General features: G+C 40.1%; 1 protein-coding gene across 1 annotated transcript in view; it reads left to right on the forward strand.

The window, feature by feature from the left end:
* The window catches only part of ryr1b (ryanodine receptor 1b (skeletal)), a 187,908-nt gene that overhangs the window by 13,527 nt on the left and 154,810 nt on the right, over positions 1–19,571 (forward strand). The window contains exon 3 of the mRNA XM_061972366.1: positions 19,445–19,567. Within this exon, the coding sequence (XP_061828350.1) occupies positions 19,445–19,567 (123 nt within the window). The remainder of the gene's footprint in view (positions 1–19,444; positions 19,568–19,571) is intronic.

The raw sequence follows: 19,571 nt of genomic DNA on the forward strand, positions 1-19,571 counted from the left end.
CCCCCCCCTCTAGGGGAGACCGAAAGCAATGGATGTCGAGTGGGTCTGACATAATATTGTGAGAGTCCAGTCCATAGTGGATCCAACATAATAGTAAGAGTCCAGTCCATAGTGGGGCCAGCAGGACACCATCCCGAGCGGAGCAGTATCGCACTAAAATGAACTTGGTATCAAATAGGAAGAGGCAACATCACACTGCCACACAGCAGACAACTACACACGTACACAATGGGACTAATGAGCAGCAAATCAGGGATTGAAGTGACAAACTTGCCATCCAAACAATACCCCGTTTGTTGACAAGAAGATATGACAGCAATCAATGCACATTCAATCTCTTTTTAACCACAGTGAAAAGGTCCAAATTGCAGTCTGCCGCTGCTAACTGCTAAAGCTAACAAGCACAGCTCCGTTGAAACCCTCGATAACATCACACGTCACTAGGCAACAAGAACACACACACGCTGTACTCACATTTAAACGTCTTTTAACTGCAAATGCCAGATATTTGAATGTTTTTTTTTAAAGTAACGTATTAAACACTTACCTTAGTAATGAATTACTTTTATGACAGAGGAATTCCGTTAGTACTTCAATTACTTTATCCATCCATCCATTTATTACCGCTTGTCCCTTTCGGGGTCGCGGGGGTGCTGGAGTTGTTAATTAAATTTGTAAGTTATTGGTAATTACTTTTTAAAGGTAATTTTCAGAACACTGATCATAACAAATACATTTCTCAGTTTATTACTGTGCGGTTTCTTGGATGTGGAGCACAACGATACTTATTGCGCCGCGGTACCAATGATTTAAAAAAGGCATTATACTGCCTTTGAAAAATAACGGTACTTTTTTTTTTTTTTGAGCCGTAACGTATATTACAGAACACTTACAAGCAGAAACGTCATGGAGACAGAAGTAGGATAATAGACATACAGTATGTTGTCTTAAAAACTAACAATAAAGGTGAAACTATAAACACTGAACATAAAACATAGCTACCTTGCAGCTAACGTCCGTCCACAGTGTTTTAGCTACTTCTAAATCAGTAATCCTCGCCTCCATGGCGACAAATAAAGTAAGTTTCTTACGAGTAGCAGGACAAGGAATGGCTAAACATGCTTCACTACACACCGTAGGAGGGCACAATAGCTAACCGCTAGCAGCAAGCGAGCACTACTGAATGTAAACAAATGGGTGGATCTGTACAAATATCGACTGTAACGATACCAAGTTCAACAGTCGTATATAGTCGATACTACAATGATTACATCGATATTTTTTATCATCAGTTTTGTCATTTTTGTTATTGTTTATAAATTCGGGAATTATGGACCCATGAGAACTTTAATTATGACCAATGTATGATCCTGTGACTACTTGATATCGTATCGATACCCACATTTGTAGTATCACTCAAAGGAAATGTAAAGTATCAATGGATGCCAAGTGGATAGGGTTAATAACGTGAGAGTCCAGACCATAGTGAGACCAGCAGGGGATCCTCTTGAATGGAGAAAAGTCAGCAGCGCAGAGGAGTGGTCCACCCCGGGTCCCGACTTGGAGCAGCTAGCGCAACCTACATGGTTACTGATCCGTGGCCACCTGATAACCTCTCCACGGGCAGAAAAGAGAGACGGCAGATCAACTGGTCTAAAAAGGAGTCTATTTAAAGGCTATACTTAGATTGGTAACATCTAGTGTTGGACTTAGATCGGTCACATCTAGTCTTAGACTTAGATTGGTCAGATCTAGTCTTAGACTTAGATTGGTCACATCTAGTCTTGGACTTAGATTGGTCACATCTAGTCTTAAACTTAGATTGGTCACATCTTGTCTTAGACTTAGATTGGTCACATCTAGTCTTAGACTTAGATTGGTCAGATCTGGCAAGAAGTCTGTAAGTCTGATGCACAGAGGAGTGGTCCCCCCCGGGTCCCGACCTGGAACAGCTAGCGCGTCCTCCGTGGAAACTGATCCGTGGCCACCTGATAACCTCTCCAAGGGCAGAAAAGAGAGACAGCAGATCAACTGGTCTAAAAAGAAGTCTATTTAAAGGCTAGGGTGTATAAATTAGTTTTAAGATGGGACTTAAATGCTTCTACTGAGGTAGCAGTACTGGAGCCCAACTTTTTTGGGGCTCTGAGAATCACTAATAAGCCAGACTTCTTAGAACGCCGATTTCTGTCCGGGACATATGGTCCAATACAATCAGCAAGACACTTTCAGTAGTGTGATGCAATGTACTTATAATTATTGTTACCTAATACCTCAAAGTCATGAGTATGTAAAGGCAGCGTTCTTTAAAAGAGGTGTTGTTTTGGATCTTTTAGATTGTGTACCTAATGTTGAGTCATGGTCTAAAAAATAATAATGCATGTATGACGGCGTGATCGTGTGTGTGTTTTGATCCCCATTGAGCAAGAAATACACGTGCTAATCTCCACCACCGACCCCCGGCCATTTAACACTCAGACGCTCACTTTAGCGGCGCTTTTTCCGGCTCTCAAAGCTAATAAACTCTTTCTGGGTTTTAACTCCACTGAGACGTGGAAGCTGGCCTGATCCTGAGGATCGCCATGGCAAAGCCGGGCTTTACAAGTGTTGAGCCCGGCAGATGAACAGGTTTAAAGACAGGCACGCACCTGTTGTTGCGTCTGTGCTGGGCGTTGACAGAAAAAACAGGTGCTGGTTTCCTGTCTACCACCAAGCTGCTAAAGCTACGTGCTATCAGAACCTTTGTGTTTGCTCTCTTCACGCAGCTAGCCTGGAAAACTTCTGACCTGGCAGACTTCCAACTAGCTTAGCTGACTTCCGGCTAATATGCCCGACTTCCTACTAGCCTGGCCGACTTCCGGCTAGTCTAGATAAATTCCAACTAGCCTGGCTAACTTGCTGCCAGTCTCGCTAAATTTTGGCTTTGCAGACTTCCAGCTTGCCGGGCTGACTCCCGGCTAGCCTGGCCAACTTCTGGCAAGCCTAGTCGAGCCTGGCCGACTTCCAGGTAGCCTAGCCAATTTTCTGTTAGCCTGGCCGACTTTCAGTCGAGCCTGACCGACTTCCAGGTAGCCAGGCCGACTTCCAACTAGCTTGGCTGACTTCCGGCTAATGTGGGTGAATTCCGGCTGTTCTAGGTGAATTCCAACTACCCTGGCTTACTTCCTGCTAGTCTGGCTAAATTCTGTCTGACTATCTAATTTTGGCTAGCCTGACAGACTTCTTGCTAGCCTGGCTTATTTCCTGCTAGCCTGGCAAACTTTCGGCCTGGCAGACTTCTGGCTAGCCTGGCAGACTTCTTGCTAGCCTGGTTTATTTTCTGCTTGCCTGGCAGACTTCTGGCTAGCCTGGTTTATTTTCTGCTAGCCTGGCAGACTTCTGGCTAGCCTGGCTTACCTCTGGCTAGCCTGGCTGGCCAGAGGTAAGCCAGGCTACTGCTTCGTTTTAATTAAACAGTCGGATTCCCCTGGTCCGCACCAGTTCTAAGTCAGCTGCTAGGCGCCATGTAGGTGCAATGGATAAGGGCTATTTTTGTGAAAAAGATAAATTATCACCTGACTGACCTCAAGCTCGTCTGACTGACTTGCAGCTTGCCTGGCTGACATCCGGCTAGCCTGGCTTACATCTGGCCAGCTTGGCCAAGCCGGGCGGACTCTCGGCTAGCCTGGCTGACTTCCAGCTTGCCTGGCTTACTTCGGGCTAGACTGGCCGACTTCTGGATAGCCTGGCCAACCTCCGGCTAGTCTGGATGAATTCAGGCGAGTCTGAGTGAATTCTGGCTCACCTGGCTCACTATCGGCTAGCCTGGCTAACTTTCTGATGCCTTAGTTAACGTCTGGCTAGCCTGTTTAAGGTCCGGATAGCCTAGCTCATTATCGGCATCATTTGATAATAATAATAATAATAATAATGACCGAAATGAGTTTCCTCCGCCGGGTGGATGGGCTCTCCCTTAGAGATAGGGTGAGAAGCTCCGTCATCCGGGAGGCGCTCAAAGTAAAGCCGCTGCTCCTCCACATGGAGAGGAGCCAGATGAGGTGGTTCGGGCATCTGGTCAGGATGCTACCCGAATGCCTCCGTAGGGAGGTGTTTAGGGCACGTCCGACCAGTAGGAGGCCAAGGGGAAGACCCGGGACACGTTGGTAGGACTATGTCTCTCGGCTGGCCTGGGAACGCCTCAGGATCCCCCGGGAGGAGCTGGACCAAGTGGCTAGGGAGATGGAAGTCTGGGCTTCCCTGCTTAGGCTGCTGCCCCCGCGACCCGACCTCGGGTAAGAAAATGGATGGATGGATGGGAGCGGCATAGCTTGGTTGGTAGAGCAGCAGTGCCAGCAACTTGAAAGTTCCATGTTCGATTCCCATTTCCGCCATTCTCGTCACTGCCGTTGTGTCGTTGGTCAAGACAGTTTACCCACCTTCCCCCAGTTCCACCCACACTAGTAGCTTAAAGATGTAGACAATGGCTTCCACGATATCAAGTGCTTTGAGTCTATAGCGAAAAAGCGCTATATAAATGTATTTCACTTCACAATGGATTAGATTTATTGAGAACTGAGAAGCCATCATTCATTCACTCCACATCCACACTTTGACGGTGGTAAGCTACCTTTGCAACCACAGTAGCACGGAGGTAGACTGATGGAGGCGTGGCTGCCTACGGCCCCTCCCACTACCTCAGTGCATGTGTTTCATTGACTTTCTACGTTTGGAGAGTTTGTTCCCTGTCAGCCACCGTACCGTACCGATAACTACAAAATGACATCAGGAGGCCAAAATGAATAGCTAGGACTTGCAGCTGGAGGACTTTCTGTGCTGATTGATCAGCTTTAGTCCGAGTCCTGGAACACGTTTGGTCATCCTGCTGCTGGCTCTCCTGAAGCGGGATCCCAAGTATCTGCTGGTCAGCAGAAGGGGGCAACGTGATAGCGACAGGTGCAGCCACCACAAATAGAATCATAACGCAGTGGAAGAGCTGATGGAGCAAAGCGAGAGCAGAACACGTCGTGGTGGTGGATGACTCCTTTTGTAAAACTAACATGGCTTGATCTCAATCATGGCTTTCAAATTTGCAACTCTGTCCCAGTATGATGTCCACTGCAACATGACATGCTCAGCAATAAACTCTCTGAGTTTCTTATTGCCACCTTTTAGAAAGGCATCATTGTTTTTGCATCGGTGTTGTCCAGTTCAGGAGGACTCGTAGAACACTCAAAAGGGTCCGTGTATGTCGCGGCCATTCGGTTTTCGTTTGGGATCGAAAAATAGTTTCACATAAAAATAAAATTTTCCCCATTTTTGGTTTGATAATATAAGAACAAAAAACGGATAATGATAATGATGATAGTAAACAAAAGACTACCAGTTAATAATACAGTCGGTAATTACACATATCTTGGATTATGGCTGCTAGCGCACTTAAAGGGAAACTGCACTTTTTTTGGAATGTTGCCTATCGTTCACAATCATTATGAGAGACAAGACGACATACATATATTTTTCAATGCATTCTAAATATTAAATACATGCGATCAAAAGTCTGCTTACAATGGAGCCTTTGGAAGCCGTTTAATTCTGACTATAAATCCCTTAAAAAACATCCAAACACCTCCATTAGTGTTTTATATACATGATGTAAGTATATATGCAATGTAGTAACATTCATAATAACAGGTAATATTTACATGATGTAAGAATATATGTAATGTAGTAACATTCATAATAACATGTAATATATACATGATGTAAGTATATATGTAATGTAGTAACATTTATAATAACATGTAATATATACATGATGTAAGTATATATGTAATGTAGTAACATTTATAATAACATGTAATATATACATGATGTAAGTATGTATGTAATGTAGTAACATTCATAATAACATGTAATATATACATGATGTAAGTATATATGTAATGTAGTAACATTCATAATAACATGTAATATATACATGATGTAAGTATATATATAATGTAGTAATATTCATAATAACATGTAATATATACATGATGTAAGTATATATATAATGTAGTAATAATCATAATAACATTTAATATATACATGATATAAGTATTTATGTAATGTAGTAACATTCATAATAACATGTAATATATACATGATGTAAGTATATATATAATGTAGTAATATTCATAATAACATGTAATATATACATGATGTAAGTATATATGTAATGTAGTAATATTTATAATATTTACGTATTTTGATCATTTCATGTATGAATTTCAAAAACGCATCACATTTGCTTTTTTCCCTTCCTCACTGATTATTACTCACTGCAGACCTCATGAGAGCCATCAAACATGTAAAAACATCACTTACTGTACAATGTCTGCTGTCATTAGAATGCAGACTGCTAGGATGTTTATATTTTCCTGTTTAGATTAAGAATGACTCCTAATCCTTGCCAAGAAACGGGGTGGGGGGTGAGACAGGCGCTTTTTGTGTCGTCCTCGCCAGTTCCAGGTCCGAAACGGCTGTCAAAGAGTCCCAACTTGTTGGATTATCTCCTCAGCCATCTATTTTTCGGGTGAGAGTCTTGATTTATGATCTAGAATAAACTTCCAGGGAGCAAGGAAGGGAGGAAGCAGCAGAACACTCGATGATGTAAACATAGGGACACCCGGAAGTGATGTCACTATAAATAGTCTGTCTGCGTTAGCACTTATAATAACAATATCACTAATACTTGTTAATATTCAAGTCACCAAATGTGAATGGAGTATTGTTGGGCGCTTTTTGAATGGTTATTTATCCGATTTTATGGGCGGAATAGTGGAGCTCCTATTGACTCCGCTGTAAGCAGACTTTTATATACGTTTATTTAATATTTAGAATGCATTTTAAAAAATCCATCCGTCCTCATTCATAAGGATTGTGAACAATAGGCAAAATTCCAAAAATAAGTGCAGTTCCCCTTTAAATGTCATCTGGAGAGAAACCTGAGTCACAGCACAATGAAGCTTGCAATCCTAGATAATTTTTGATGGAAACACTGATGAGTGGTGCATTGGACTTTTTCATATTAAAAAATGAGATAAAGCTAAGCTGTAAGTTTTTATTTGAGATCCCAAAAAACATCAGATTACAAAGTAGAAAGTTAACACTGCTACAGAAAGAAAGAAGGAGAGGAAGAAAGAGAGTGAGAGAGACAAATAAATCTTCAAGATGCTTATATCTGATTTGGTAAATGTGAAAAGGAGGAGGAGTTGGAACGAAATGTCCTATTCCAGGAAGGGGAGGAAGATAAGCAAAACTGATTGTGATATTAGCAAAACCAGGAATGTTTTTCATTAAAGATTAAAACAAAACATGAATTAATAAAAAACATTTGCAGAGTTATCTTTTGACCAAAACACAATTACAACATAATTTAGTGATCTTTCAACATCACAACAATCTTTGTCCAATTCAATGTGCTCCAAGAATGCATTGGGGCCATAAAAATGTTATCTTGGAACCAACGCAACACACACAAACACCCGGACTCAAATTGTGGTTGTAGACAAGAGATGGCTAAAATATAAATTTTGCTATAACAGTGGTGATTGTTAATTCCTTTCTTGGTGGATGGAGCTTGTTGAGAAATGACACGTGTGTGGATGTAGATCATTTGTGACAACACCTGTGTTGGTGTGGACATTGCCTGATAGGATAAGAAAAAAAAACCAAATATGTCGCCTTTTCGAAAAAGAGCACCAAAAAAAGGTATGATTACTTGCTGAATGTAATGTACGGTGTTAGGAGAGAGTTCAGCAGTTTACCCAGCATGCTTTGGGGTGTGTAGCTAGGGCTGCAATACAGGTAAAAGCCAGTAAATTAGAATATTTTGAAAAACTTGATTTATTTCAGTAATTGCATTCAAAAGGTGTAACTTGTACATTATATTTATTCATTGCACACAGACTGATGCATTCAAATGTAACATCTATGTTTGACATAGATGTTCATTTTAATGTCCTTGTGTTGAAGAAGACAAGTTTGCAGCGTGTGTTAACTTTCTGTTGTCCCCATACAACATTTTCACTTCCGATACCATACCGATATTGGAGCTTTGCGTGTAAGTTGATACCGATCCGATATCTGCAGGAATCATTCATACGTTTATTATTTAGTAATGTGGAATGTTAGAAAAAGTTTGATCAAGAGAAATGAGTCAGACCGAGAACAATGGTGACTATGAAAAACACTAACCTATTTATCATTAACCATCTGAATGGACTTATACTGTCTTCAGGTTGAAGTGACGTGTTAATTGTTTAAGCGACACCTCACGATGCAGTAAGTTGAATGATGCGGACACGTTTGTTACTGGATACTTTCTAATGCACTTCTGCCTTGGAGACTTTGTATGTTTAAGTAATATGCAACTATAATTATTTGATACTCGTTTATATTTGACAAATGTGCTGTTTTATTGTTCAATTATTATTACCCTTGTCTAGCTTGTGTGCTATTGTGTGCTCAGCTGTTGTGTAGCTGCTAGCTCCCAGTAGCCTATAGCCTAGCATGTTTACCTTTTGTAAATGACTTTAGTGAAATATAAGAAATTGTGTGTTTATTGGAGGACATTTAGATGTCAACTGTCTGTCCAGCTTTGCACAAGTAAACACTCTGCAGGACTGCTTGTATCGCACATGATATCACACACAAGTAAACACTCTGCCGAACCACTTGTATCGCACATGATTATCACACACAAGTAAACACGCTGCAGGACTGCATGTATCACACATGACATCACACACAAGTAAACACAATGCAGGACTGTTTGTATCGCACATGACATCACACACAAGTAAACACGCTGCAGGACTGCTTGTATCACACATGATATCACACACACAAGTAAACATGCTGCAGGACTGCTTATATCACACACAAGTTAACACTTTGCAGGCCTGCTTGTATTGCACATGATATCACACACAAGTAAACACTCTGCAGAAATGTTTGTATCGCACATGTTATCACACACAAGTAAACACTTTGCAGGAACGCTTGTATCGCATATGATATCACACACAAGTAAACATGCTCCAGGAACGCTTGTATCACATGATGTCACACACAAGTAAACACGCTGCTGAACCACTTGTATCACACATGATATCACACACAAGTAAACAAGATGCAGGACTGCTTGTATCGCACATGATATCACACACAAGTAAACACTCTGCCGAACCACTTGTATCACACATGATATCACACACAAGTAAACACAATGCAGGACTGCTTGTATTACACATGATATCACACACAAGTAAACACGCTGCAGGACTGCTTATATCGCACATGATATCACACACAAGTAAACACTTTGCAGGAATTCTTGTATCGCACATGATATCACACACAAATAAACACGCTCCATGAACGCTTGTATCGCATGATGTCACACACAAGTAAACACGCTGCAGGACTGCTTGTATTGCACATGATATCACACACAAGTAAACACTCTGCCAAACCACTTGTATCACACATGATATCACACACAAGTAAACACGATGCAGGACTGCTTGTATCACACATGATATCACACACAAGTAAACACGATGCAGGACTGCTTGTATCGCACATGATATCACACACAAGTAAACATGCTGCAGAAACGCTTGTATCACACATGTTATCACACACAAGTAAACACTTTGTAGGAATGCTTGTATCGCACATGATATCACACACACATGTAAACATGCTGCAGGACTGCTTGTATTGCACATGATATCACACACAAGTAAACACTCTGCCGAACCACTTGTATCACACATGATATCACACACAAGTAAACACGACGCAGGACTGCTTGTATCACACATGATATCACACACAAGTAAACACGATGCAGGACTGCTTGTATCGCACATGATATCACACACAAGTAAACATGCTGCAGGACTGCTTATATCGCACATGATATCACACACACGTAAACACTGCAGAAACGCTTGTATCACACATGTTATCACACACAAGTAAACACTCTGCAGTAACGCTTGTATCACACATGTTATCACACACAAGTAAACACTTTGTAGGAATGCTTGTATTGCACATGATATCACACACACATGTAAACACGCTGCAAGACTGCCTGTGTCGCACATTTTAGATGCAAGCTGATATAATCCCATGTGTGGTGTTGCTGATATCACCAACATCAATAGAAATAAATGAATGTATGGAAGCGCAGATAGAATATTCCCCCGTGGCAGGACTGAAATGACCCAGGGTTGCACCTTGTGTTCCGGCATCCATCCTAATTCTCCCGTTTGGTTTACCAATCTGATGAGAATGTAAGTCAGCATGGATGTCAACATGTCTGCTTCTGCTTGTGTAAAGTGAGGATCCCCATGGTGTGTTTGCTCTTTGGCACCACTTCCTGTTTCTGCCTTTACTTGGATTTACATGTCCGTCAATCAAATTGTCTTCCGGAGCTCCCACTCTGTGCGGATTATGTTTTTGTTTTTTTAACATCTTGTGTATGTTCCCACCGGCGATAACCTGCGCTTCACTTCTGACCTTCACCCGGAACCTTCTGGGCTCCGTTAAAAGGTGGCAAGATTGTCAAATAATCAGGACGCGTTTTTGGCCCGCGACATAGTGTCAACCTTCAAATGGGGAAGACTGCTTCTATTAATAAAGCGCTGAGTTAAGCAGCAGAGTTTGTGCTGCCTTCATGCCAGCTGTCCACGTGGTGCACCTGGACCACTCTGAGTGTGACAGGTGCACACACACTGTCCACGTGGTGCACCTGGACCACTCTGAATGTGACAGGTGCACACACACTGTCCACGTGGTGCACCTGGACCACACTGAATGTGACAGGTGCACACACACTGTCCACGTGGTGCACCTGGACCACACTGAATGTGACAGGTGCACACACACTGTCCACGTGGTGCACCTGGACCACTCTGAATTTGACAGGTGCACACACACTGTCCACGTGGTACACCTGGACCACACTGAGTGTGACAGGTGCACACACACTGTCCACGTGGTGCACCTGGACCACACTGAATGTGACAGGTGCACACACACTGTCCACGTGGTGCACCTGGACCACTCTGAGTGTGACAGGTGCACACACACTGTCCACGTGGTGCACCTGGACCACTCTGAGTGTGACAGGTGCACACACACTGTCCACGTGGTGCACCTGGACCACACTGAATGTGACAGGTGCACACACACTGTCCACGTGGTGCACCTGGACCACTCTGAATTTGACAGGTGCACACACACTGTCCACGTGGTGCACCTGGACCACACTGAATGTGACAGGTGCACACACACTGTCCACATGGTGCACCTGGACCACACTGAATGTGACAGGTGCACACACACTGCTGGTGTCACCCTCATTAGGCACCACCTTTTTGTGCCTGATGAGGTCTACGTGTCATCTGTCACTGACTCTTAGTTCTTACATGCCATCTTTGTGCTGTACCACTTATTATGTTCAGGGGGGGCTGGACTCTCTCCCAAATGATGAGAGGCAAGGTAACTCCAGGAGCAGGGGTCAGCAACCCAAAATGTTGAAAGAGCCATATTGGGGCGAAAATACAAAAAAATCTGTCTGGAGCAGAAAAAAATTAAAACTCTTTATTAGTGTTATAATAAAGACAACACATGATATAAGTGTCCATATTAGCTATGTTAGCTTAATATCAAAATGACTTTAAAAGTCTTATATAAGTGTTATAATGAAGGCAACAAATGATGTAAGTGTCTATATTAGCGATATTAGCTTAATATCAAAATGACTTTGAAAGTCTTATATAAGTGTTATAATGAAGGCAACACATGACGAAAGTGTCTATATTAGTTATATTAGCTTACTATCAAAATGACTTTAAAAGTCTTATATAAGTGTTATAATGAAGGAAACACAGGATGTAAGTGTCTATATTAGCTGTATTAGCTTACCATCAAAATGACTTTAAAAGTCTTATATAAGTGTTATAATGAAGGCAACACATGATGTAAGTGTCTATATTAGCTATATTAGCTTAATATCAAAATGACTTTAAAAGTCTTATATAAGTGTTACAATGAAGGCAACACATGATGTAAGTGTCTATATTAGCTATATTAGCCTACTATCAAAATGACTTTTAAAGTCTTATATAAGTGTTATAATGAAGGCAACACGTGATGTAAGTGTATATTAGCTATATTAGCCTACTATCAAAATGACTTAAAAAATCTTATATAAGTGTTATAATGAAGGCAACACATGATGTGTCTGTATAAGCTCTATTAGCCTACTATCAAAATGACTTAACTGTATTAGCCTATTATCGAAATGACATAACTATATTAGCCTACTATCAAAATGACTGTGTGTCGAAGGCTGATGCAAATCTTCGTTGACAGAAATGTTGAAGTGTAATCTTTATTCTACACATTTTTACATCTTTGGAGAACATTCGTAAAACTTGTGAGAGGGTGAGATAACTCCTGGAAATGACTGTCTTAGAATGGCCAAAGATATAGATGTGTGTGTCCAAATTAAAGGAAACGGCAGGCTGTCTTCTTCTAATGGATTTATTACAATCTTTGCAAGCTGGCTAACGTTTGCTGTGGTCTGGAACAAAATGGCACACAAACAACTATCAGAAATGCAGCCCATATTACCTACAGATAATGTGTCATGAGACATGCAAATATAAATGAAATACATAGAGGACATAAGTAAAGGAAATTAAATGAGCTCAAATATACCTACAAACAAGGCATAATGAAGCAATATGTACATACAGCTAGCCTAAATAGCATTTTAGCATGGATTAGCTTGCAGTCATGCAGTGACCAAAATGCCTCAACAACGATTACCTTTCTACATTCACGCACAGTATAAAACGTTTGGTGGACAAAATGAGAAGAAGGAGTGGCATAAAACACATCTTTCTGTGGCAGCGTCGGAGAAAGTTGTACATGTAAATAAACTACGGTGAGTTCAAGTACCGCCGAAATTAGTAGGACAAAACGTTGCTCGCCAAATACTCTCATCAGTGAAGCATGTTAAATATAAAGAGTGGGATTTCTAACAATTAGGAAGGTTTGTGTCATGTTTGTCCTCCTACAGAAACAATATTCAAACTAAATATATTTTTCCCCCATCTTTTTCAATGTTTCTGATTAATGTATGTGTTTAAAAGAAAGGACAGGCAAAGTGATAAAAAAAAAACCCAACCACAAGTAACCTTGTTTATGTATTTAAAAACAGTTAAAATAGCAGCAATGAAAACAAAACACAAAATCTAACTTCCTTAAAAAGAAAAGCATTTGTGATGTTTAAAAAGCTGCACACTGGTACATTGATTATTTATTAACTCTTGGCACTCTAAAAGACTCAATGTGTAGAATTACAGTATTTTTCAGGCTATAAGTCGCAGTTTTTTTTCATAGTTTGGCCGGGGTTGCGACTTATACTCAGGAGCGACTTATGTGTGAAATTATTAGCACATTAGCGTAAAATATCAAATAATATTATTTAGCTCATTCACGTAAGAGACTAGACGTATAAGATTTCATGGGATTTAACGATTAGGAGTGACAGATTGTTTGGTAAACGTATAGCATGTTCTATATGTTATAGTTATTTGAATGACTCTTACCATAATATGTTACGTTAACATACCAGTTGGTTATTTATGCCTCATATAACGTACACTTATTCAGCCTGTTGTTCACTATTCTTTATTTATTTTAAATTGCCTTTCAAATGTCTATTCTTGGTGTTGGCTTTCATCAAATACATTTCCCCAAAAAATGCGACTTATACTCCAGTGCGATGTATGTTTTGTTCCTTCTTTATTATGCATTTCCGGCTGGTGCGACTTATACTCCGAAGCGACTTATACTCCGAAAAATACGGTGTATCTTTGATTAATTCTTAAAATATGCTGGAATGTTTGAATGAAAAATATTGCAAACCATTTCTTAAATAATGTTCACATGCAACTCTAATCTGGCTGTGAAAAGGCTACTGTATCATCACAAATGATATTAAGATTGGGGATTTAGAGTGCTCCCACCTCTGCTAAAGTTTTAGGTATATTTTCAAACGGGATCCACCTATTTCTTATTTACTCCCTGACGACAGCCTTTATCCCACCCAACCCGCTTTCTTTCGCCGGAAACGCTGCAAAAAAGCACCACCAACTCCTTGGCGGAGAATTCTGATTGGGCTCTCAGGCACGTAGCTAATTTGAATATGATTTGCATATTCAAATGGGCCGGTGTCAGCTCAATTCCACATTGATTGGGATGTAAAAACGAAATGTGACGGATTAATGCTATTAACTTAATTGAATTATTAATGATTACCCACTTAATTACAACACTTTATTACACCTGTTCTGGATTTGAGCGTACGCAATTTTGTTTTAGTAGGAAATCCACGCAACTCTTAATACAGAAGGCCCCTGGACTGTTATTCTTATTTTGGATATGATGCAATAAATTAGTATTAAACTGAAATTAAGTACCTAAAGACATGTTGTCTGGATGCTGTTTTGGGATTTTTTTCCTATTTAACCAACAAATGTCTGGAGAAAGTTAAAATCTTTGAAGTATTTTTTTAGAGATCTCGAAAAACATCAGTTTACAGAAAAGCAAGTCTATGCTGCTGAAAGAAAGGAGGAAGAGAGAGCCAGAAAGAGAGAGAGAGAGAGACATGGGGGTGAGGGGGGGGGGGGGGGGGGGTTCTGATGAGCAAAAAACAGACTCTGTCTGATTGTGATATTAGCAAAAACAGGAATGTTTTGCATACATCTTGGAAAGGCAGTAATAAAGCATCAATCACAAAAACCCATTGGCGGAGTAACAGTTTGACCAAAAGACAAATACAATATAGATGTGTGATCTCCGGCATCACAACAGTCTCATGTTTTTGGAAGGTGTGAGGGGGTTTTGGTTTACGAGGAACCAAGCAGAGTAATCTTTGCGGGTCCTGAGGAATGACAAATGTCTAAAAGGACACCAAACCGGCCCAGGCAGTCAAGGCAAATAATAATAACGATTCAACTAAAATTCTGGTTGGACTAGAAATTACTAAAATATTAATTTCACTACAACAACGCTAATTTGTTTTTAACTTTTTGTTTTACTTATTTTTTATTCATATTCCCTTGTTTTTTTCAGCGATTCTGACTTAAACTTGGTAAAGCTGACAAAAGCTAAAAAAATATATCTATTGTACGTTATAATTATTTATTTTTTAGCACTATTATGATAAAAATATTTTGACAAGCAAAAAACAGAAGAGTCGGCTCTTTATAGTGAGTTGAGTCAAAAGAGCTGAACGTCCCATCACTATGCAGTGTGTGGTGTGGTACATAACAGGACCACAGAACTTTCCTCCAGAAGGTCTTATCTTTGTCCATGTGATGTCAGATGAAGCAAAAATTTAGCTGTTTGGCCACAATACCCAGCAATATGTTTGGAGGAGAAAAGGTGAGGCCTTTAATCCCAGGAACACCATTCCTACCGTCAAGCATGGTGGTGGTAGTATTATGCTCAGGGCCTGTTTTGCTGCCAATGGTACTGGTGCTATAAATGGGACAATGAAAAAGGAGGATTACCTCCAAATTCTTCAGGACAAACTAAAATCATCAGCCCGGAGGTTGGGTCTTGGGCGCAGTTGGGTGATCCAACAGGACAATGACCCCCAAACACACGTCTAAAGTGGTAAAGGAATGGCTAAATCAGGCTAGAATGAAGGTTTTAGAATGGCCTTCCCAAAATCCTGACTTAAACGTGTGGACAATGCTGAAGAAACAAGTCCATGTCAGAAAAGCAACACATTTAGCTGAACTGCACCAATTTTGTGGTCAAAAATTCAAGCAGAAGCTTGTGGATGGCTACCAAAAGCGCCTTATTGCAGTGAAACTTGCCAATATATAAATAAAATATTAACATTGCTGGATGTATACTTTTCATTTGGTCACATTTTCAGTAGACCCATAATAAATTCATAAAAGAAGCAAACTTCATGAATGTTTTTTGTGACCAACAAGTACGTGCTCCAATCACTCTATCACAAAAAAATAAAACTTGTAGAAATTATTGGAAACTCAAGACAGCCATGACATGTTCTTTACAAGTGTATGTAAACTTTTGATCGCGACTGTATGTTTAATGTACCATAAGATTTTTTGTTCAAATAAAGACAATAATTATATTTTTTGTGGTCCCCTTTGTTTAGAAAAGTATCAAACAGTATCTAAATACATTTTGGTACCGGGTACCATAATATTGGTATCGAGACAACCCTGGTACACACTTAGCATTCACAAGGTTTCTTCTTTTTCCCAGTTTGGGTTTTTGGAGTTTTTGATTGCTCGGATCCAGGTTCAGATCAGGGGATTTTTTTTTTGTTGCTTTTAAAAAAAAAAAAAGTATAAATCAGTCCAACAAAATAATACAATAATAATACAATTCCAATTCCAAAACCAAACCCAGCAGCATTCAGAATAGCAATCAACAGAGCAATTGAGAGGACACACAAACATGACACAAAACAATCCAAAAGTAATCCAACAAAAATCAATAATGTCAACAACAGTATCAATATCAGTAAGAATTCCAACATAACAGCGATTAAAAATCCCTCATTGACATTATCATCACAGCCATTTATAAAAAATAACATGAAAACATGAACAATAGTGTCACATGACAACATTCTTTTCCACTAAGATGGTTTTCATTTGTATTTGTGGCCGGCGTGCCACAAGTTGAAGAGCCGTGCTCCAGCCGACCCACCTGTCAATCACAGACAGGACGGTGGCGAGGACACACTATCTGGCAAACTTTTTTACGAGTCCACCGATATGAGTCACTTTCCATTTCTCCCGCGGTGCGTCCTCGACCTCCCCGCTTTAAAGGTGCGGCGCTGTACCCAAAACTCTGCCACGTGGAGCGAGCGGGTCAAACACCAAAATATCCTTTGAGGGGGCGGAGTCACAAATGTGTGCAGCGTGGTGGTGGATCTTCTTGAGAGCAGAGAACAGCTGAGAATGTGGTGTGTCAGGTGGGGAGGGGTCACGGGGGTGGGGGTGTTTATTGCAGCGGGATATACCGCCGGCAAATTGCTCTTCGTTAGCGCTCTGCCAGCACGAAGAAGGAAGTTGGTATTAAAGCTACAGTGTTCCTATTTCAGCCGTTGGCTGCCACAAGTGGTTTTGGCGCGACCCCGTCTGCCCTCACTTATTGCACACTTGTCATGATTAATCCGCCCACAAGGTGGCGGTGTGCATCAAAACTCCACCTTGTTTGCCAGAGAATAAGAAGACGTAGCAAGAGGGATCAGTGTTTGCCAACTTGCCATTTTTGTCCCTATGTTTAGTATTTAAACTCTTTTTTTTAAAGTGACTTTTTCTGATCTTTGTGGTGACTTTTGGAGACTATAAAAACCTGTATAGCTCTTCTCAAAGAGCAGCAGAACCAACAAAGAAAGTTCATTTGTTTTTGTTCTAAAATTTTATATATATATATATATATATATATATATATATATATATATATATATATATATATATATATATATATATACATGTAATCCATATCAATAAAAAATGCGTTCGATAAAACGTTCTATTTTTTTATTTTTCACCTCTGACTACTCTTTTTTTAAAGTGACTTTTTCTGACCTTTTTGGAGACTATTAAAACCTGTATCGCTCTTCTCAAAGAGCAGCAAAAACAACAAAGAAGCGACAGAAAAAGAAGTCACCAAAAAGAAAATAGTCAGAGGTGAAAAAGAAAAGATAGAACGTTTTATCACGCGCATTTATATATATATATATATATATATATATATATATATATATATATATATAGTCTTGGGTTCAATCCCGGGCTCGGGATCTTTCTGTGTGGAGTTTGCATGTTCTCCCCGTGACTGCGTGGGTTCCCTCCGGGTACTCCGGCTTCCTCCCACTTCTAAAGACATGCACCTAGGGATAAGTTGATTGGCAACACTATATTGGCCCTAGTGTGTGAATGTGAGTGTGAATGTTGTCTGTCTATCTGTGTTGGCCCTGCGATGAGGTGGCGACTTGTCCAGGGTGTACCCCGCCTTCCGCCCGATTGTAGCTGAGATAGGCTCCGGCGCCCCCCGCGACCCCAAAAGGGAATAAGCGGTAGAAAATGGATGGATGGATGGATATTAGACATGTTATCCATATCAATAAAAAATGTGTTAGATAAAACATTTTTTATTTTTTTTTCCCTTATTTTGCAAAGCAAGGTTGGTTGCCGATGCAGGAAGTGATCACTGATGAGTGGGAGTGGCGACAGTATCAACTATCAAGTTCGGTTGGCCCGCGGTAGATTCTGAATGAAGAAATTGTTGATAAAAGAGGAAAAGTCACCTGGACAGGTTTTTGGATATTTTCCAAAGGGACCATAGTCAGACCAATGTGGTCTGTAAATTATGCGAGGCAAGAGCGCTAATACGGGCTCACCCTTTAGAGCACAGCTGTAATTTCCTGCCACTAAACCTGCAGAAAATACAGTAGTTCTCCTCTATGTTTACATTTTCACACTATTTCTTGCACTTTATTCATCATTTCTTACATATTCCTTATTTTAAGAGCTTATTGTTAATTTGATGTGATTTTAATGTTATGTTTAAATTGTTTGAGTGTTTGCCTTGATAGCTGAGGGGATTATAATTAGAGGAAGGATAAAAATGTTTTCATTTATTTAGGACTGCAACAAACAACTAATTTGATAATCGATTAATCTGTCGAATATTAGTTCTATTAATAATCGGATAAAAGAGACAACCTACATTTCTATCCTTTCCAGTATTTTATTGAAAAAAACAGCATACAGGCACCATACTTATTTTGATTATTGTTTCTCAGCTGTTTGTAAATGTTGCAGTTTATAAATAAAGGTTTATAAAAAAATAAATTAAAAAAAAGTAGCCTCTAACAAATCGATGACTAAATTAATCGCCAACTATTTTTATAATCGATTTTAATCGATTTAATCAATTAGTTGTTGCAGCCCTACATTTATTATATTTTTCTAATGGTCTTTATTTCCACAGGTCATAAAAAAAATACCAATAATGATCGATATCGACCGATGTATCGTGATACAATTTACAGCCGTATCGTTTAGTCCGAGTTTGTTTTGCTTTGTATGTCTTTTTCAACTCTTTCCACAAGGTTATTCTTCTCCTCTACAGCGTCCATCATTATGACAAGATGAAGTCGTCTAGTTTACTAACTCGAAAAAGACTAACAAAGCTCAAGAAAAGCCAAAAAATCCCGCCTACCTTGACATATAGCATGATGTGAGCCTATAAGGGTGTTTCTCCCCAGTAATGTGTGACAATCATTGGTACTTTAGCTTAACTTTAACTTAATAATGTGAATTTGTGCGTGCAGGACGACCAGGTGGTTCTGCAGTGCACCGCCTCCATCCTGAAGGAGCAGCAGATCAAACTCTGCCTGTCCTGCGAGGGCTTCGGGAACCGCCTCTGCTTCCTGGAGACCACGTCAAATGCTCAGGTGC

This window comes from Nerophis lumbriciformis, linkage group LG17, assembly GCF_033978685.3.
Source record: "Nerophis lumbriciformis linkage group LG17, RoL_Nlum_v2.1, whole genome shotgun sequence".
In the NCBI taxonomy this organism is placed as follows: domain Eukaryota; kingdom Metazoa; phylum Chordata; class Actinopteri; order Syngnathiformes; family Syngnathidae; genus Nerophis; species Nerophis lumbriciformis.